The sequence below is a fragment of the Solanum stenotomum genome, chromosome 8, assembly GCF_019186545.1.
Source record: "Solanum stenotomum isolate F172 chromosome 8, ASM1918654v1, whole genome shotgun sequence".
In the NCBI taxonomy this organism is placed as follows: Eukaryota; Viridiplantae; Streptophyta; class Magnoliopsida; order Solanales; family Solanaceae; genus Solanum; species Solanum stenotomum.
This window is the reverse complement of record NC_064289.1, coordinates 6,613,604-6,634,695: the sequence shown is the minus strand read 5'-3', so window position 1 is coordinate 6,634,695 and position 21,092 is coordinate 6,613,604. Positions and strand designations below refer to the sequence as shown.

Genomic DNA, 21,092 nt, shown 5'->3' with positions numbered 1-21,092 from the left:
CTTTTACGAAGATTTGTGAATTTTATGAAAAGTTGTGATTTTTATGAAGAATTGTGACTTTTCTGAAGAGTTGTGACTTATATGAAAAGTTGCAACTTTTTCGTAAAGTTGTGACTTTTATAAAGAATTATAACTTTTGACTTTTTCGATAAGTCAAATTAAACACTTGTTCACATTATCCCTTGTTGTCTATAAATAAAGGAGTTTCCTCTTTCCAAACAACGAATTTTTTGAACTTTAGAACTACTTCTTCTTCTTCTCCACAAACAAATTCTAGTGTACTTTACTGTCGTTGAGTGGCTTGCAGACATCGTGATTTTAGGTACCATTACACCGGTGAGTAAGATCGTTCTATCTTGAAGGATATATTTCATTAACCTCGGGTATACTTCAGGGGAATAATTTTCTTACGGAAACACTTTGAAGGGCTCGATTTTCTTCTTGAGAAAAATATTTCGTATATTATTTCTAATCTGTTTCAGATTCTATTTTCTATACTGTCTGTAAGTTTCTAGTTTTGAAAATACTCTTTAAAATTTTGTTATTTCTTATCAAGCTTCTCCAAAATTATTGTTCTAAGTATCTTAGTAATATAAATTGACAACACATACATTAATATAACTTATACACATTCTAATTTGTTACTAAAGTAATCTCTAAAACCATATTATATTCTTCCAGAAACATTGCAACCCCATTTAATAGCATTGGTGATGCATATACTATGTAATTCACTTTAAATTTCTCATTTATCTTTTAATCAAATAATTTATAATGTGTGATTTATTTTAAATCACAAGTTTAATTTTTTTTCTTTTTATAAAATTGGTATCCCATTATCCTAGTCAAATACGTCACGTGAAATGGTATGGTGTGGGAGTATTTGTAAATTGTAATCTTACGTACTGCATAATTCAATACAAAAATGGCAAAGTTAAGTAATATTGATCTTTTCCAAGTAAAAAAAGTCACCAATGATTCTTGTGATTTTTCATGGTAGGGCCCTTTATGAACTAAAAGTAAATCTTATACAATTTTGGGTATGTTTGGTAGGGAGTAATTTTTTTTTTTTTCCATAGTTGTTTGGCTCAAACATTTTTCAAATAAATTTATTTTTTTTTCAATTTAAGGAAAATGAGTTTTCTATTAAAAGAAGTTAGGGAAAACATTTTTGTAAATTCTCTTTTAGTCACACGGCCCCCACCACCTAATTCACCAAACGCTCTTGACCCCTAGCTCCTCAACCTACCGCCTTGTAACGCAATTGACCCTTGATTGACTTGAAACTCGACCCAATATGGCCCAATACGAGACCCGCCCCAACTTGGGATCTGACTCGAGATTTAACCCCAACATGACCCTAACAAGAGATTTGACTCCCAATCCCAGACTCTCTTCGACCTGGGACCCGACTCCAATTCAGAACAATGGCACAAGCTCAGACCCAACCCCAAATCGACCAAACCCTCGACCCGAGACTCAACCAAGCTACTGGTTGGTGTCAGTGTTGGGTTTTGGCGTTGGAGTCTGGTCGCGTGGTTGGGTTGAGTCCCCTTAATGAATATCTTAGCTAGCTCCGCCACTAATAATTGACTTTAAGGACAAATTTGGTTAACTTTTGAATAGGAAAAATGACCGTACTAGATAGTATGAGTTTGTTTTCAAGTTCTAATAATGAATCTTGAAAATATTATTTTTTTCCTCATTAAGAATGACTTTGCATGCAAGCAAGCATCTAATATACTTGAAATATTTCCAATTTATAAAATTGCTATAGGTAGCTAGCTAGTATCTGTTCCTTTTTCGTCCCACCAACAAAATATCCATTTTTAAGTATACTATACGAAGCCAAATTACATCACCCAAATCCCTTTCACGTTCCTTCCCTTTTTGAGTTTTTCTTGGTTTAAGAGTCAAATTTACATGCAAGGACCAAAGACTTTTTTTGTCGGTCGATCTTCATATTTGTTCATTTTCACTCTCATCCACAAATGTCATATATACGTACAACAACCATCTATTGATGTGATCGCAATATATGATATTCCTTCATTTTTGAATCTCAATTAGATATTTCGAGTTTGAATTTTGAAAATTAATATTTTATTTAAATAAGGAGCAGACACTCAAGACGATGAACTCAATTATTATTGTATATATTAATTTTAAATCCTTATATAAATTTAAGTAGGCGTCTAAATTAATCGAGTTAATGTGTTCTGGATACCACATAATAAACTTATGTAGATAAATGACTAAAGTCATCCAAATGCATTAAATTTCCTTTTATTTCACCTTGCGTAACGTCTTTCTTCAAGTTTGAAAAACTTGTTCTTTTTCCTATCGAAAAAAATGGTCCCAGAAGATAGTTGAAGTAATTCTTCCTTTTTATTCAGTAAATGTGATACTGAATCTTTTAGAAGAAGAAAAAAGAGTGTCAAATAAAAACAACAAATGGTCCAATATAATCTCCCTAGCTATATATCCTCGTACTGCCGACACCTCATAAAAAAACTCTCATAATCTATAATTTCGTAGATCGACGGATTCCGAATTTAAAGTCTATATATTTAATTTAATTTAATGTTTATGGGTTGTGTAATTTTGTTATACATATATATTTAGTGATTTTTTTCGATAAATATATAAGATTTGAAATAAAGTTACAAAATCTTTTGCATATGATTCTAAATGATGAATTGAAGTAGAGTAGAGACCGATGATTTTTATAGTCATTTGGTCGGTTATTAAAAGATAAAGCTTGTATTCAGAAACGGACGTAATGTTGCAACAACAAATTCATTTAAACTCAGTATTTTCAACGCGGAGTATAAATGTATTTAAAGAAGTTTATTACCATTGTAATATATAGTAGGTATGGATTCATAATTTTAAGAATATAATAGGTTCAATGCTTATAAGTTGAACTCGTAAAACTTAAATCTTGAATCCGTACGTTTCTACTTGCATTTGCTTCCCTTATTATAAAATTGATCCCATTTCTCTCTCTATGCCCCAATAATTGGTGAAATGTAAAGGTGTGGGGTGGGTGTGTAAACAAAGTCCTACATGGACCGTTGATAAAATTAATAAACTACACATAAGATGTAAGACTTGTTAGTGATGTGAGGCAAACGTGTAGACTTGACCCAAAACAGATAATATTATAGTACTTTAGCTTCTTCTTCCTCTTTTTTTTTTCCCCTTGAAAGTTAGAATAATTATAAAGATCCCCAAAGATATCTTAATATAGAATCCACAAGGCATCACCAAATTTGCGTAAAAACCACTTAATTGCCTCACCTAGCTTCTCTTCTCTCTAGCTCTTCAACCTTAAATTCCAACTTTCACATCACTCCACACTTGTTCAAATTATATATAATTCTTGGTGAAAGTTATAACCTTGTAATTTAGTTATAACGTTGTAATTAGCCTGAATATGATCTACTACTCTTATTTCTTATTAGATCATTAATTTTTTTGAAAACCCTAGTCCAATGGGGCGCCACTCTGTTTTTGTTAAGGAAAAAACAAGGAAAGGATTGTGGTCACCAGAAGAAGATGAAAAATTGTACAATTATATCACTAGATTTGGTGTTGGATGTTGGAGTTCAGTCCCTAAGCTAGCTGGTATTATATTCTTACCATTTCATTTGGATCAATGATAAAGTTAGGTCACGAGTTTGAGTCGTGGAAGCAGTCAGTCACTAATGCTTGTATTAGGATAGACTGTCTATATTACACTCCTTAGGGTGCAACCCTTCATCGAAGCCTGCTAACGCGGGATGCTTTGTGTACTAGACTGACTCATTTGTTGGTATATAGTAATGGAATTGGAATGATGATATTTTGATTGTGTGAGAAATTCTTGTAGGTTTACAAAGATGTGGAAAGAGTTGCAGATTAAGATGGATAAATTACTTAAGGCCTGATCTTAAAAGAGGAATGTTTTCACAAGAAGAAGAGGATATGATCATTACTCTACACAAAGTTGTTGGAAACAGGTCATTAATACTTGTTTCTTATTAGATAAATGTAACTGTTACTCATATGTTATCTTCTCATTTGCATTACTGTATTTTTTTTTCCATACGGGAATTCATTATGCTTTACTTGAACCGAGGGTTTATCAGATTCACCTCTCTACCTTCACAAGGTAATGGTAAGGCTGCGTACATACCACCTTTCTCATACCCTACTAGTGGGATTACACTGAGTATATTGTTGTTGTTTGTATAAAGACCAAAGAAGAATTTTGAACAAAAAATGTGTTTTTTTCTTCTTCTTATTTAATTTCCCTTCATCTTTTGGGTTGTTTTGACAATTGTTTATTTGCTAATTTTTTGGGGCCAGATGGGCACAAATTGCAGCAAAATTACCGGGGAGAACAGATAACGAGATAAAGAATTTTTGGAATTCAAATTTGAAGAGGAAGCTAATAAAGCAAGGGATTGATCCAAATACCCACAAGCCACTAAGTGAAAACCATCAAGTAAGAAATGAGACAAATTATACAGATAAGGCCTCAAGTTTGCTCCCAAATATGTCAAACTCAGCTGAAATAGAGCAACCATTTCACTTCAATAGTAAAAGAAATTTCAACAGTGAAGCAATTACTAGACAGTTAACAGAAGTTTCAAGAAACCAACTTGTGAGTAAACAAGTCTTTGATCCTCTGTTTCTGTATGAGTTCCAAGCAAATGTGAATCCAATTGGACCTTATGTTTATCATCACAACCAAATTGAAGGGAGTCAAGATTTTGGGTTTTGCTCAAATTTCCAACATGGACAGATGACAACAGAGAGTGGTATTTCTGATAGCTCAACTTCAAGAATGAGTACAAGTAACAGTTCAAATACTATGATTAGCCATTATAGTTCTGCTGGAATTCAGATGAATGAAATGTTGGAATGGGATGCTGACAACAAAATTGATTCTCTGATTCAGTATCCTTATGTTGGGATCAAGAATGAAGAAAATTTCAGTAATAATAATAATAATAATAATCCATTGAGTGGGGAAAATCTTGATGTGTTCCACCGTATCTAAAATTTTGTAAATTTCATCTTCTTATATATACATAGAAATGTACAAAATTTCCATCTTCTTTGTGAAGTTTTGGCCAGAAGTGCAGTTCCTTATTACTGCATTATCTCAGGAGTTTAGATTAAAAATGGATTTGTTGTTGCATTTTTGTTTAATGATTTATAAGTTTATTTGGTCAAATATTACTTCATGCTATCTGTCAAACAGAACATAGTGTCCTTGACTTATTTTTTAACTAAGCTGTCATTAGACTAAATCTAAGATTAGATGACACCAAGAACAAGCTACTAGGCTGTCGCATTTTTCAAAGTTAAGTTAGTCTGACTTTGATATCTCTTAGATTCACATATAATCAAAAGTTAAAACACACCAAATTCAACAGCTATTATCAACACGCATGTAGAAAGTTGGTTGTGCATTGAATACGTAGAAATATTAGTTTTCCAAAGTAAGAATGAGCAAGGTCAATGAACAGTACATGCTTTGCTAAAACATGTCATTTACAGTAGCAATATCCATGTGGCAGCACCAATTTCCAGGACTCTATTGAAAGAAAAAAGAAATAGAAGTTTGCGTGTTGTGTGTATGCACAGCAGACAATACGAAAGGACTACTTTATGAACCAAAAACCCTTCAAAGCTTGGCCGTCAAACCAGTAGTAGTGGGCTTTGATTCACCATTTTCTGTAGCATCACTGTCTTTGCTTTCCAAGTCACATCCCCGTGGTGGAGGTACATCTATAGCGGGAGAGCAGTTAAAGAATCCATGCGGCTGCACCAGACAGAAATAAGCATTACTTAAACTGGAGAGGTTTTAACGACAACTGGGTATATAGTGAATTGAGTAATTGCACTCAAATTGGCAAACACAATACATCCAAAGGTAAACACAATATATAACCAGAAGATAAATGATGACAAAAATATAACATAAGCACATAACATCTGTGACTCCGGAATACCTGAAGCATAAAGCCGATATGTTCGACAGGCATAACAGGCCAGTCCTCCAATCGAGGAACGTGCGTGATTCCAAAAACATACCTATGATAAAACTTGTGGATCAGAACTTCAAGGAATATGTAACTTCTCAAACACATATTTAACAAAGGATTATCCTAAGAACTTGAAGTTCCAGATCTGGAGAGTAACCAAAATTGAGTGTGGATGATTTGCAATACAACTGAAGCCTGCAACTCCAATGTAATAACATAATTTGAGGGTTGCCAAGAAACTAACCAGAGAACAATGTCGCTTTCTTCCAGAGAGCGATCTTCCTTAACCCAAGAAGCTAATCCCTCGCCAACACGTGGATTTTGATTAGGGAACTCTCCCCCTGGAAAATCTTCTCCAGGTGCAAATTGTGTAACCCAAAGATTGTGCTTCAAAAATGCCGCTCTTCTCAAGAACTTAGCCTCAGGACCAGCCAATGGCAAACAGTTCTGACCAGGTACCAGCTTGTACCCTGTTAGCTGACCTGTTCTGTTGGATGTTCTTGTGTTCCTAACCTACAAATCAAATTTTCACAGTCAAATTGATGGCTACAGCACTAGGGAGAGGGAATGCTTGTAATAGAATTTTTCTAATCTAGAAAAGACACAACAATTGGTCATATGACCAAGGACATTAGCTCTCTCAACAGTCAGTGGTCATGTTTAAGAATCACATTCTACTATGAGTACATAATATCTCAGCAGACTCTGCTAGGAAAGCAACATGAAATACTGTTTCTATCAATGGAAAGGGGATACAGTCAGGTGAGGCTTCTTACAATCCAATGACGAGCAGATAAAGGATCACAGTCTCGCATTGCTTGCAATTCAGACCTAAGCTGTGTTTCTTCGGCATAGAATGCATTATTGTGAACATTTTCCTTCCCAGGTTCTTCAACTTTGAGATTTACTTCAACAACCTGGAGAAATACTCAGAATAAAGAAGTTAAGAACTGGAAACTGGAGATATGAAATTACTTAACTTTCGGATGCACAAGGAAACTTTTGTTCAACAAAATACCTGATTGTGTGCTTCTCCTGGCTTACAATCAACTGCCATATTCATCCGAGCGACAAAGAAGTGCTGATGGACAGGTGCATACAATCCTGGTGATATTGTGGTGCCATATTTTCGAGATTCTCCAGGTTGCAATGCTCCCAAACTGAGAATTCCCGTGAGTTTGACTTCTGCTTCAATTTTCCCATCCTGCAGCCACAAAGTGTACGTATCATTTCAAAATGGTTAGTAGAGCTAAGCATATTTATGATCAGCAAATACATAGACATAATAGATGAGAACAAATCAAGAAAGTTCTGGGGGATGGATGAAAACTTCTGCTACTCACCATTGTCTTTGGCTAAGCCCTCCAACTCTCCCCCACACCCCACCCCCCAAAAAAGAATAAAGATATAGAAGCATAAGCAAATAGCCCAAATAACAGTGCCATTATTTGAATCTAGATCAATTAAGCAAATTGGATAACATTTGTTCGCATTACCGAAATATAGTTTCACTTAGAAAGCATAAGAGAATCATAAACACGACCACAGTTACAAGAAATTCTTATCTTACTTCTACTTGCTTTCTATTCTCTGAAATGGTCTAAATAAAATGTGAACATTTCAATGTCACCTGATTTCTTAAGAGCATGTAAACAAATGAATATTTCCTGATAATGATTTTCTTATTCTTGCCTGGTAAAAGTGCCAATAGAATCCATATTCATAATTGGCCACAGTGCAAATAAACGAAACTGTCAGTCGTCTAGACCGTCTAACTTCAGCAAGGTTAGTTCTCCAATCTTGATGCTTCCAAAGCATCCCATGATCTTCTTCATGCAAACATACACAATTTTTGATGGTTTCTACTCCTCCAGTATAATTTGTAAAGTTGGCATCAAAGTACTTTATGTATCCTAAACAATCGCAACCCTGCAGTGGTGTTGTAGTTAGATTAGCATTTACAGTTAAAAATTGAATGCACAATTAAAAAATAGAATTGTCACTTACCCTCTTCAGTGAATGAGCATTCTTTCCAAGACCATCTTCTCCTGCATCAAATGCGTTTTTTCTATAATGTGGGTCATTTGGATCTCCATAGGGGACAACCATCTCCACAAAACTCAACCTATGGGCTATGGATCTTCGGCCCCTGCTACCATCAAGATATGCCACAGAGTGTATAACCAAACCCTCTCTAGGGGTGAAACCTACTCGGAAGTTCCACTGTCATACATAAAGTGAAAGAATGGCACATTAATTATATAAACAAAGAATCCTTCATTGCATATCAGACTGGAAAAAGAATATACCCTTTGCCATTGTACGTAGTTCCCATCGACGCGAAAGCTTGGGCCCTCTGGCTGAATAATTTGTAGGGGTTTCACATCACTTCGGTCAACCCCTCCTCTTGTCTCACCGGCAGTGTAATTCCTCAGTGGATCAGCTGGAAGTAAAGGTACAAGTTTGCGGTCTTCAAACTCTATCACCTGCATGATTTGCACATCAACAAGCACATGTATTCCTTCAATTGGTCTTGCATATCCATTTTCCATTGGGCAGTCGCTCTCTGCTCTGCAGAATACCAGTGGTTTGGCAAGCCTGCGGCTAGGAGCATCAGCTTCACTGTGATAACCAACACACCTGTAGGAAACATATTCAGGTAAAAATGCAATGATATTTTTAAAAACAGTTCTTAAAGGAGAAGAAATGGGAAAATTCAAGAATATTTCAACTAACCAGGGGTCAACCATCACAAGGTACATGTCATCAATGCCCCTTCTCTTCATTGCTTCAATAAACGGAGGATAATTTTTAACAACGGATTCACATTCAGCATACTCTTGTGCATCCTACATTCAGAACAAAGTTGAGATCATTTGTAAAAACTGATGGTACTGAAATCTAAAGAGATGCACATATACAACTCACTTAAGCCAAAGAACTTGAAATTTGTAAATTTTAACATGTTTTGGGTTAACTTAAAGCAGAACTTTTATGCAAATTTTGTTCTCCTTTTGGTATATAAGTATGCTCTATGTTCCATACGACGGGAAAGAAAACACAGTTCATCATTAAGAAGAGAGAATAAGTGAATTATTATAAGAAAATAAAAATATATATAGGATGGGCAAATACACAAATAGGTAAAGGCATTATGAAAGGAAAGAAAAAATATGATTAGCTCCACTTATCTATGGATTGAATCAATTGCTCAACTTGCATGTATAGGTAGGTACACTTGATCAGCTTCTGGAATCAGAATAGAATGTTCAATTTGGCTGATATGCTTTCTCCCTGTTTCCTATAATCCTACTGACTCTTTTGTTTCATAGTGTTTAGAATCTCTAGAACACCAGTATTAAGACCACTTAATAGTACCACAACAGCAACATATCCAGTGTACTTGATAGAAACTAAAGAAACAAAAATTACCACAAGGAAATTCAATTAAATGTTCCATTAGGATGGTGGAGGTATTCACTACATTAAAATTTTCTTAAATTAATTAGTGGATCTTGCCAACTGAACATTCTAAAGAATACCAAAAGATGACAAATGATGTCATCACAAATATGCTTGAAATTCATGCGTAATTATTAGAGCTCAGGGTGAAAGCATTTAGCTAGAAACATAAATAAGAACTTTGTATTGCTCTTACTTAGAGTTCCCACATCATTTCTTTGGTAACCTAACTGCATCTACTGTTCATATACTTCTAATCTTTTGAAGTTCTAAACATGAGTTAAGTGCTTACCATAGGTGGCTGAACATCTGGAACAACTTTTGATGAAATCACTTTTCCCCTGTGTTGTCCACCTCGAGCAGCAGCATGTGCTTCAGTTAGCTGAACAATCCATATGCTTGTCTCGTTTGTCTTCTTATTGTAAACAATAAGTCTAGCTCGCCTTGGAGGTAGTTTAGAAGGAACAAGAAGTCCTCCTTTGGTTCTGGGCAACAATGATGATTGGAAAGGCGGGTAGAAATAGGCATCTGCCAGTGCAACAAAAGTTTTATCTGGTTCCAAGAGAACCACCTCAACAAAGCGCATGCCATCCCTGACCTAAAATGTTTTTGCAAAAAGTTAAAAGACACAAGAAGAGTTGGTGGAAATTTATAGCAAAAGATGTCCTGTTGTTCAACTAATACTTTTTTGGTTGTTCTACACAACAAATGGATGAAAAAGAGATGGTGATTAATTAAAAACCTCAGGCGTATCACCAGCAGCTCTAACGGTTGCCACAGCCACAGAGATCTCAGCAGCAGTTAAAGGGTCCAAAGGATGACAAGTCTGAGCTCTATGCATGATTTGGAATACTGCATAAACATGAAATCGTCAAGCATTCAACATCCTACCAACTACTCCAATAACAATAACAAGATCCTTCCATTAGCATTTTCTTTTTATCTCTTCATGTTCTTTTTAAAAGTTACTTCATCTATATATGCGTTTTGCAACAACAACAAGAAAAACAGTCACATCTTCACAGAACAGAGGAAGGACATCGTAGATTGACAATCAATATAAATATAGTTCAATAAATCCTCTAAACTGGAACAAAATACATCGGAATAGAGCAAAATGGATATACAAAACTGGTCTCACATAATTTGAAATTTAGGCATAGTTGATTGATTCATTTTCAATTTGAAAGGATAACACTATACGTTAATAATCGCAGGGTAAAATACAATACATATAAATACATATGTATTTTGGACCATGCAATTGTACACTTACACTGGATAAGTTCAAAAGTAAACCTAATTATTAACTAAACAAAGGTTTAAATCAGCAATTCTACTGTAGCCTGTTTAAACAAAACCTCCTTCTCCAACCCGTGAGCACAAAAATCACATGAAATTTCTAGAAAGCGATGATAAATAATTGAATATAAATGCAGCGCAACCAACTCAGTATAGCGGTTAGCGAGAAAATCATAAATCTCAAGCAGAAAAAGAAACTAATGCATCTGAATCGCCATTTCCATCCGTAAACCTCGCGAAAAATGCAGCTCAATCAACTCAGTGAAGCGGTTATCGAGAAAATCATAAATCACAAACAGAAAAGAAGCTAATGCATCTGAATCGCCATTTCCATCCGTAAACCTCACGAAAAATGCAGCGCAATCAACTTAATGAAGCGGTTATCGAGAAAATCATAAAACACAAACAGAGAAAGAAACTAATGCATCTGAATCGCCATTTCCATCCTAAAACCTCACGAAATTCATGCATGCAAGTAGTCAAATCACATACAGATACAATACAATGCAATATGCTCCGAATTCCGATCGTCAAAATTCAAATTACACACAAAACGCTCGCATTAATGATTCATTACCTTTGTTAGACGCAATTGCAGGCGTTTGTTCTTTCTGATCGTCGACGGATGGAACGACGACGGAATCAATGGCGGAGACGGCAGTATTCTCACGACGGACGACAGAAACGGAAGGCGGAGGGATGAAAGAAGCAGCAGTAGTAGTAGGAGTAGGAGTCACGTTTTGTGAGGTTTCGGCCATTGCGACTAGTACTTATACTGTGATGATCACAGTGTACTGACGGTTTAATTAATCACGCGCTTCGCCTCTCTCAAAATCAGTCGATTGATCGATCAGCAAATAATCTTTTGTGCGTTTTCTCGCCACTCTCCTTCTGCACAATAGTTTGTTACGTATGTACTGCTATGGCACTATGCTGAGAGCTTAAAGTTTGTTACGGTTTTTTTTATTTAGATTCCCAAATTATTTAGGAGTGCAAATAATCTGGGGAAACGGTTATTTAAGGCTATCTTCTCTCCATTTATATATTATTATTTGACTTGATATGATGTTTAAAAAAAAAAAAGATAAATGCAAAATTTACTATTTTATAATATTATTTGACTTAGTATGATATTTTAAAAATAAATAAAGAACTTTGTAGTACCTAAAATAATTTAGATAATTATGAATTTATGATAACTCATTGACTTATCTAATATCTAAATATATAATTAATTTATGTGGTTGTAAATCATCCATTAACTGTAAAAATAAAATATTAAAATTATTTATTTATAGTTATAGTAAAATTACATTTTTTTAATGAAGTAAAAAGAAAAAAATATCAAATAAAATGAGATTGAGGAAGTAATCTTTATTATAATTATTTTGACAATAGAGTTTCTCGAATACTGCTCACTCCTTACTTTAATTTAGAAAATTATGAGTTTAAAATTCGAATCACGAGAGAGCAAAAAAATAAGAAATCTCAAGGAGGAATAAAAAATAAAATTATATAGCCTATCTCATCTTAAAATGAAACAGAAGTAAATATATATTGCGATATACTCGCGTGGATTCTACCTCATTCCCGGGGTATTTCTATACAAAAATTATTTTAAAAAATTTATTAAGTTTTTAGATTTTTGTTTTTGGGTCAATTTTAGTAAAAGCTAAAAAGCTTTGAGAGAACTTTACTTCGTCAAATCAATTATTTTGCTAAACATATTTAAAATTTAGCCAATATTTTTATGTATTTTATGCGAAAAAATAATTACTCCATTGAAGTAGATAATCATTACACCTAAATAATATATTAATAAGAATTAGTATACACATTGTGTTGGAATAGAATTCGAATTTCTCATCTCTTGGGTACCACTTTATATATATATAAGTAAAAGTTTTATTAGAGGTTAAAATGTTGAGTCATATTTGTGTTAGGAAATTTTTATAATGTCCTTCACTAAGCCATGTTATATTTGTATGATATATTTCTTTGCTTGACAATGAGTTGGTGCCATTTTTCTAGCAACTTGTATTATTATTATTTTCAATTCTTCGACCATCACCTATGTTTATTATATACGGAAAAAAAAGGGAATGCAGTGATTATGAGGAGGAGGAAAAAAAAAAAGATTATTAAGAATGATATTAGAAAAAATATAATCAAACACAATTTTAGCTTTAAAAAATCCAAATAAATTAGTAAAAATATATAATTTTATATAGTCAAACTATTATATGTCTCACATGTTAAAGTCATACTTGTACGAGGAAATCTTTTACAATGTGCCTCACATGCATGTCATGTCATATTTCTTTATTTGACTAAGTGAAATTAAGGAGTTGTAATCTCCATTTTAATTTCCTATTTTTCAACTACTCCATTTTCAATTACAGGTTTATAAAAAAATAAAAAATAAAATTAATCGGTATAATCAAACGCCTATTATAGGTCTCACATTGTGAATTAAAGAGAATTTTTTTATATATAACAATGTGCCATGCATGTCACTATTTTTTTTTTTTTTGGTTTGATAAGTTGAATTAATGAGTTGATCCCATGTTATCATGAGATAGAAAATGATTGAGTCAAATGTTAAAGGGAGGGAAAAAAAAAAGAGAAATATGGCAAAGTCAATATATAAATAAATATAACATGGAAAAGTCAAATGTGAGACACATTTTTGTTACAGAATTTCTATTTTAATTAGCTTTTTGGGAAGTTTTTTTTGACCTAGCACCCATTTCACCAAGTTAGGCACATTTGATGTACAATCAAATTGGTTATTTATCTTCTTTTAGAGTTGACTAAAAGTGTTAATTATAGATTGTTGTCTAAAGTTTTGACTTTGATAAAGGCCAAAAGTATCGTATATATCTCCAATTCTTTTTACTCTCTCCATTTATATTTACTTATTCAGTATACTAAGAATTATATAATTGTCCAATTTTACTTATTCAGTTTAATTAACTAGTATAGTTTTCGAAACTATATTGTCCAACATATATACTTGTTAAATTGTGTGAGATTTTTTTTTATAAAAGTGATACACAACAGTGGACAGGTAAAGAAAAGAATTGCTGGATATAATTGCCAGCTGTTTTTGTTTGCTTATTTTTAGTGTGGAATTCAATAATATTTGTATTTATCTTGGAGAAGTCAGATTATCTTGGGGGAAAAAATACAAATGATTAGTGAATTTGAGCCTTAAATGATTATTAAGAATTGACATTTATTTAGTTATAGTAATGGTGATCAGCTTAATCAATTCATAGGCTAAGATTAATGAGAAATTGAGAATTGTATTGAGATTATATTATTAAATATTAAGTCCTTAACTAACTAGGCTCATTAACTTAATTTAACCATAGCTAACTATAACTAACTTTGTAACAAGATATAACAAACTTTCTGATATCACTATTCACAGTAACTAATTACCCTCAACTCTTATTGTTCATAAAAACATTACTCCCTCCATTTCAAATTAATTAAATTGTTGAGGTGTTTCACACCATCTAAGAAAAGAAGATTAAGACATAAATTAGGCATAATTTTTTATTTTTACCCTTATTAATTGTTATCAAATTTATGATTACAATAACTAAAAATTAGTTGTCGTTTATAAATTAGAAGTTAGGAGCAAATTTCATATGAATTTCAAATAATTTCGTCTTTGGAGTTTAGTTCATCAAATTTGTGATGGATATAGCACGGTTGCTAGCAATGTTCATGCCTCATTTATCCCATCTCGAATATGAATAAAGTATAATATTTGTATTATATTATATTATAATTATAAATAAATGCTAGTTTCACTTTCAACTATTAATCATTTTAATAAGTTAAATATGATTATAAATATTTTTATNGCTAACTATAACTAACTCTGTAACAAGATATAACAAACTTTCTGATATCACTATTCACAGTAACTAATTACTCTCAACTCTTATTGTTCATAAAAACATTACTCCCTCCATTTCAAATTAATTGAATTGTTGAGGTGTTTCACACCATCAAAGAAAAGAAGATTAAGATATAAATTAGGCATAATTTTTCATTTTTACCCTTATTAATTGTTATCAAATTTATGATTACAATAACTAAATATTAGTTGTCGTTTATAAATTAGAACTTAGGAGCAAATTTCATATGAATTTCAAATAATTTCGTCTTTGGAGTTTAGTTCATCAAATTTGTGATGGATATAGCACGGTTGCTAGCAATGTTCATGCCTCATTTATCCCATCTCGAATATGAATAAAGTATAATATTTGTATTATATTATATTATAATTATAAATAAATGCTAGTTTCACTTTCAACTATTAATCATTTTAATAAGTTAAATATGATTATAAATATTTTTATGTTTTAGAATGGTAAGACATCAATTTATTTAAAATAATGCTTCATATCCACTTTATTTGGCTCATATTTTATAGTATAGAGTGGTTGGCTTTCGGCTTAACTACTCATATTTTAACGTGAACCCATTTCTGTTTACTCCGTTTATATATTACAATTATATAATTATAATATTCTTTTTGTCCTCACATGTTTAATCACGTTCGTTTTATTTTATTTATTAATAATCACTTCATATTTAAATACTTTATATCATTCTCAGTGTGTAATTTAATTAATACTACCAACATTCGTAGATCACCAATATATATAGTAATAAATATAATTAATCACCTGGGGCCAATATCCATGACACTCCAAGATTCCTTTGTCTTTGCAAATTGAGATTATTTAACAATACTCTTGTCATTTTCTTGATTAATATTACTCCATGCGTTCACTTTTACTTGTCACTGTTTAACTTGATCAATCCATTAAGAAAATAATTATTGATACAAGTATTTTAACATACTATCCCTACTAATTAATGTTTAGTATAGGATCTTGAAAAATGATATGTAGAATATTATTTAATGTCAAGGGTAAGACATGAAGAAATTTTTTTGGTCTTTTCNTTTCTAAAGATAGGAAAATTACGACATAACAACATGAAGAAATTTTTTTGGTCTTTTCTTGATATGTTAAAAGAGACAAGTAGAAATAAAAGAGTGTCTGATTAATCGCTTCAATTTGGAAGTTATATATACAACATCCAAGAGTGTGGTTTGATAATTAATAAAATACGTTGAAGATAATGAGGTCTCAAAGTTCAATTTTCAGCAAACACAAAAATACGAAAGTGGTTTTTTTTATATTTGTCTAAGTTTATCCTCTACCAAATCGCTCTTCCTTTTTTGAGTGTAAGGACAATGGAGGATTACGTGCTTTAATCTGTCTGATTAATCTTTTGTTTAAAAATTGTCCATGCAGTATATTCTTGTATTATTCTGATTATCTTACAACCTGTTAAGAATTTTAATTATAATTTATTCAACAACCATTGATTAGCACTATATCTTATTGATCCCCTTCTCTTGATTAATGAGATTAGTGTGACATCAACATGATCATTATGGGATATCTATGACACGATCGAATTCCAGTTTTCTTATATATAATTGGTTAACTTTTTTGAAAAATATTTTTTTATTGAAAAATAACAAATTTCTTAATAACGAGGAAAATGACTTTCTCATTGAAACAAAAAACAGATGTCGTAATATTTCACTCTTTCTCATCCCACCCCCATCCCCCACTTTCATAGCCTCCGTATCCACATCTATCTCCAAACATTCATGTAAATTGAATATGCTATTTTCGAGTTGTCGTTGTGTATATATATATATAAAAGACCCTAAAGGTGGCTTTAAGGCTTAAGCATATTACAACAGAGAAGAGGATGTATCGATCTTACCTATCAAATTCATCTGAATTCAATATTTTACTGTTATACATAAATTTATATATGAATAGTAACAAAAGATTCTAACAAATAGTAAATACAAACCTGTCTATTTTTTTAGAGAAGACATTTTCATGAAAACATATCCTTTTGTACGAAACATTAATTTAGTGTTAATTTTATCGTTTACCATTTAAATTTAGCGTTAAACCTATGTACGCATCATATAGTTTGACTCATGGCTGCCACCAAGACCCATATTTTATTTAAACAATAACCAAGCAATATTAGTAATCCTACCTTCACTTTTACTTGTCTATTTAAAAAATAAATGTCTATTTTATTTGTTCAGTTTGAAAAATCAAGAAATAGTTCATCGCTTGGTTCCTAAGTTACCCTTATTATCAACTATAATCCTTTCCAAATTCCAAATACATTTCCTAAGCCATTGAATCTATTATATTCAAAAAGATAATATAGTAAAACTGTCATTTTATTTATTACTCCTGATCAGGAGATGTACCGAGTCAATACTAAACAAATAAAAAATAGTCGGAGGGGTATATAAGCTATGGATCTTTTATAGGCAAGTGCTCATTCATTTCAATCTTGTTGATAGGTGATCGCCCAATAGTCATATCATATGATTAGGACAACCACATTTACAACCTATATCACCAACTCTCCCACTATATTTTGGCTTAACATAGTAGTAATTAAGTTTGCCTAGTCTAATAGTTATGATTAAGACCTTGAATTTTATTATTCTTTTCCTCATTTTGTTTAATTTGTGGCAAATTTTGTATTCAAGAATTGCTTTAAGCACAATTAACTCAAAAGGCTTAGACGTAATTTATTTATTCTTCCTATAAAATGTAAAAGTATCTGTGTTGTCACTACATGGACGTCCATAAGCCATGAGACAGTAAAAGTGGTTGAACACAAGTCTTTCTAGTTAAGTTAGATTTTAAATTCACCTAAACGGAGTCCAAGTGACAATGTCATATTTGTACAATTCGTTACCCTCCATTCGGGTGACCAAAAAAAGAATTTCACGTGCTTGGCTCATGAAAAAGAATCGAGCTTTCACGTGACTCGTAAGGAGAATATAATTAAATAATAAAAATATTCTCTTAAATAAAATGGTCACACACCTCAATCAAAAGTTTTTCAATTGAAGAGTTATAAACTAATACAACACAATAAATAACCACTAGTAACAATATACCTTAGAGCAAAAAAAAAAACTAGTTCACCAAAAACTAGTACAAAGTAAAAACATCATAGCTTACAGTCTTGACATGATTCTTTCTATGTACTGAATTTCAAATGGTGCCATTTATTTCCATTTCACAAGATATATGGCATTTTGTCTTATGACTTAAAGAATCCATTTGGATGGGCATAACTTACGAGCATTGGGGTCGTTTGGTGGGGAACAAGTTAATTCACGATTAATTATCATGGAATTAGTTATCTTAGGATAACTTATCCCACCATGTATATCAGTATATGGGATAACTTATCCCATCACTATGGTATAAATGGTAGGATAAGTTATCCCAAACATGACAACAAAACAAGACAATAAAATTTTATCCCAAGACTACTTTTTTATTCCAAAACTATTTATTTCTAATTTCATGTTTGAGCTGTTTGCACATATAGGGAAGCTCCAAAATACTAAACAACATTTTCTACAACTCAAAACTACACCTTAGTTTGTTTAAAGGAAAATAGTTCACCAACGATGTGAGACATATAATTAATACGCGTTTCACCATATAGAAATTATATATTTTTACTTTATTTAAATTTTTTTTAAAAGCACAAATAAAAAAAAATCAAATGAACACAAACTTGGAAAAATGGTTACCGTTTAAATACAACGTTAAGAAAAAGGGCTTGAACTATTTTCCTTTAATTATTTACTCTTGTTTCCTTCTTCTACTGTTTTTTGTATTACACATACATCAAGTCTGGCACAATAATTTGGCTCGGAAAAGTATTTTTGTACGTAATTCTCCAGAGTAACGTTATTCACCTAATCACCTTAATTGGTATTACACCACTTTTAAAAAGTTAATTTACATAGTAGATAATATAAAAAATCGAATCAAGAAAATCATAATCAAGACCAAAAAAATAATGTAACAATCGTATTTATTGATTTCAAAATATGAGCGTTAGAATCTATATTATTTCTCTGATTCGTCTTAAGTGCTCTTGGATTTGATGTTGAACTTGATCTTGGATTCAAGTGAGATAGGTGAACTAATTTTAATAAATTGAAATTGGTGTATGAGGGGAGAAAAACACATTTCCCTTGAATTTGAAAATAGCAAGGCGGACGTGAGTAGACGCGACAAATATAAATTTGGAATTTGAAGATGAGACACATAAATCCTAAGTAAATATAATTCTTAAAAATAGATAATTCTTGATATGTTCTTTTACTAAATCAATTTATAAATGATATTATTATTCCTACTTTACCCTTGAGAGTTATTAGCATTGAAAATATGAATTTGACAAACATAGAAAAACTAAATGATTAATTCATGTTCATTGATAAATTATATAATAATTGAGGATGAATGTGATCTTAATGCATTAATTCAAGATAATAAGCTCCATGTATAAATGGTGATCGACAAAAAATCTCTAATTTGAATAATTTTAACTAGACATAAAAAATATCAAGAATATAAAAAATACGCATTAGGTTAATGTGTTTATACTATTTAACAAGTAAAGCATTTAATAATTTAATGGCCCAGTTTGGGAAAAATGAGAGTTTCCGTATAAACATCACCTTCATCATCCATAACATCACCCTTATCATAATCCTGTTGAGGAAACATTGGATCACTTGATATTATCCTGTATATATATTCTGTTCTCATTCTATTTGGCGTCAACCAATTCATTTTATCAAAGCAGAGTAGCATTCGATCATCTGAAAACGTATATTTAGGTTTGATATTATAATAACTGCCACCTGCAATGACTATGGTAAACAATTTCATCCAAGAATCTTTAATATCATACTTTTTCATTGCCCATAAATTATAATTATTGCCATCCTTATAATAAACCCCGAACATTAAATTAAATCAACTCTACTAATTTGATGACTCTCCTTACAAAATCGCCAAGCGTCAAATACCCCGACAAAGTTTACCAAAAATAAACTATTGTTGATTAAACGAAAACAAAAAGAGTTTAAAATGTCTTTAAAATATATGAAATTGAATAAAAATATTGTTTAACTCGAAAATATAAATAAAAGGAGAATGACTAAGTTTTTGAAAAAATCGATTAAACTTATGTTTTAAGAGAAATAGAATTTCCAAAAGGACAGAGTCACCACTTAATTTTTTAGTAACAATCAAGAAAAAAACTTGAGATTTTCAAAAGATTTAAACAGATAAAATCAATTGAAAAAGGGTTCGAAGTTCAACTACATTTCGAGAAGGTGTTAGGCCCTCGGAATTCCCGCTAACTTGCAGTCGACCAGCGATTTGACTAAAAATAATTTTGACTAATATTTGAAATTTTAACTAAGTAAAAGAACTCATAACGACTTTGACTAATTTTTGAAACTTTAACCAAGTAAAAAAAACTCATTTGTTTTAACTTATTTATTACTACTATTATTATTTTTTATCATTATTATTGTCATTTCATTTATCTCAAGGGGAAGTGAACTAAAGGGGAACTTTTCTGAAGGAGAGTAAATTAAGTGTCGACAAGACTAATATTAAAATAAGAACTAAATAAAAAAATATATATACTTTAATTTGAAAATAAAATGAAATGACCATCCTTGGAAATTTAATTAAATTGAACCATAAGATAATCAAAATGTTAGTCATATGCAATAATTTTACTAAAATAAATAAGAGAGGGAAAGGAAATCATTAGAGTTGGACTTTGACCCAAATCCAATTAAATTGGGCTTTTGGGCCACCTGTCCTAAGTCTACCACTTTGACAACAATCATGGGCCAGCCCATTAACTCCTTTGAACCTGCTGAAATTACTTAAGGCTGGGCCCATTTGCCTTCAAAATTCAGCGTATACATTTGATGTGTACTGATGTATATGACTTGCATCCAACAGATTTTGGGCCTTCTGAAGCCTGTATGTTTTGTCTGAACTTTGTATTCCTATATTCTGGTATTTTTGACATGTATCTCACTGTTTTTGTCATGTCTATTGACGTATACCACTGTCTACAAGTTGTATTTCAACTTATTTTCAAGTTTTCGGAATATGAGAACTCAATTTCCAGCCCGTATCTTGCTGCTTTCAACTTGTACACCAGCTTTGCAGATCTGATAAAGGGAAGCATTGCCAAAAGAGAAGATGCAAGGAGAGGAGTTCGTGATGAACTCGGGTGGATTTCATGACAAAAGAAGAAGGAAACGACTTAGTAAGTAAAACTTTTAAGCGACATAACACAAAA

At 31.9% G+C, this 21,092-nt stretch overlaps 2 protein-coding genes across 2 annotated transcripts; one reads left to right on the top strand and one right to left on the bottom strand.

The window, feature by feature from the left end:
- The first annotated feature begins 3,246 nt into the window (after positions 1-3,246).
- Positions 3,247-5,195, top strand: LOC125872189 (transcription factor MYB86-like). The gene is made up of 3 exons (XM_049552891.1): positions 3,247-3,630; positions 3,875-4,004; positions 4,354-5,195. The coding sequence occupies exons 1-3, from the start codon at positions 3,498-3,500 to the stop codon at positions 5,048-5,050; spliced, it is 960 nt and encodes a 319-aa protein (XP_049408848.1). The 5' UTR covers positions 3,247-3,497; the 3' UTR covers positions 5,051-5,195.
- A 286-nt stretch (positions 5,196-5,481) lies between these two features.
- Positions 5,482-11,598, bottom strand: LOC125872200 (uncharacterized). Its single transcript, XM_049552904.1, has 12 exons — positions 11,383-11,598; positions 10,246-10,355; positions 9,796-10,101; positions 8,778-8,890; positions 8,351-8,681; positions 8,049-8,264; positions 7,734-7,970; positions 7,060-7,245; positions 6,818-6,958; positions 6,286-6,554; positions 6,009-6,090; positions 5,482-5,818 (listed from the first exon to the last, which is right to left on the bottom strand). The coding sequence occupies exons 1-12, from the start codon at positions 11,561-11,563 to the stop codon at positions 5,681-5,683; spliced, it is 2,310 nt and encodes a 769-aa protein (XP_049408861.1). The 5' UTR covers positions 11,564-11,598; the 3' UTR covers positions 5,482-5,680.
- Positions 11,599-21,092: the final 9,494 nt, after the last annotated feature.

What these genes read in the sequence shown, in the direction of transcription:
- LOC125872189 (XM_049552891.1), top strand. Translation starts at nt 3,498, where the DNA reads ATGGGGCGCCACTCTGTTTTTGTTAAGGAAAAAACAAGGAAAGGATTG. An exon ending in TTCAGTCCCTAAGCTAGCTG is followed by an intron (nt 3,631 to 3,874) that starts GTATTATATTCT and finishes AAATTCTTGTAG; the next exon opens with GTTTACAAAGATGTGGAAAG. An exon ending in CACAAAGTTGTTGGAAACAG is followed by an intron (nt 4,005 to 4,353) that starts GTCATTAATACT and finishes TTTTGGGGCCAG; the next exon opens with ATGGGCACAAATTGCAGCAA.
- LOC125872200 (XM_049552904.1), bottom strand. Translation starts at nt 11,563, where the DNA reads ATGGCCGAAACCTCACAAAACGTGACTCCTACTCCTACTACTACTGCT. An exon ending in CTTGTGATGGTTGACCCCTG is followed by an intron (nt 8,682 to 8,777) that starts GTTAGTTGAAAT and finishes TGTTTCCTACAG; the next exon opens with GTGTGTTGGTTATCACAGTG. An exon ending in CAGGAGAAGCACACAATCAG is followed by an intron (nt 6,959 to 7,059) that starts GTATTTTGTTGA and finishes GTATTTCTCCAG; the next exon opens with GTTGTTGAAGTAAATCTCAA.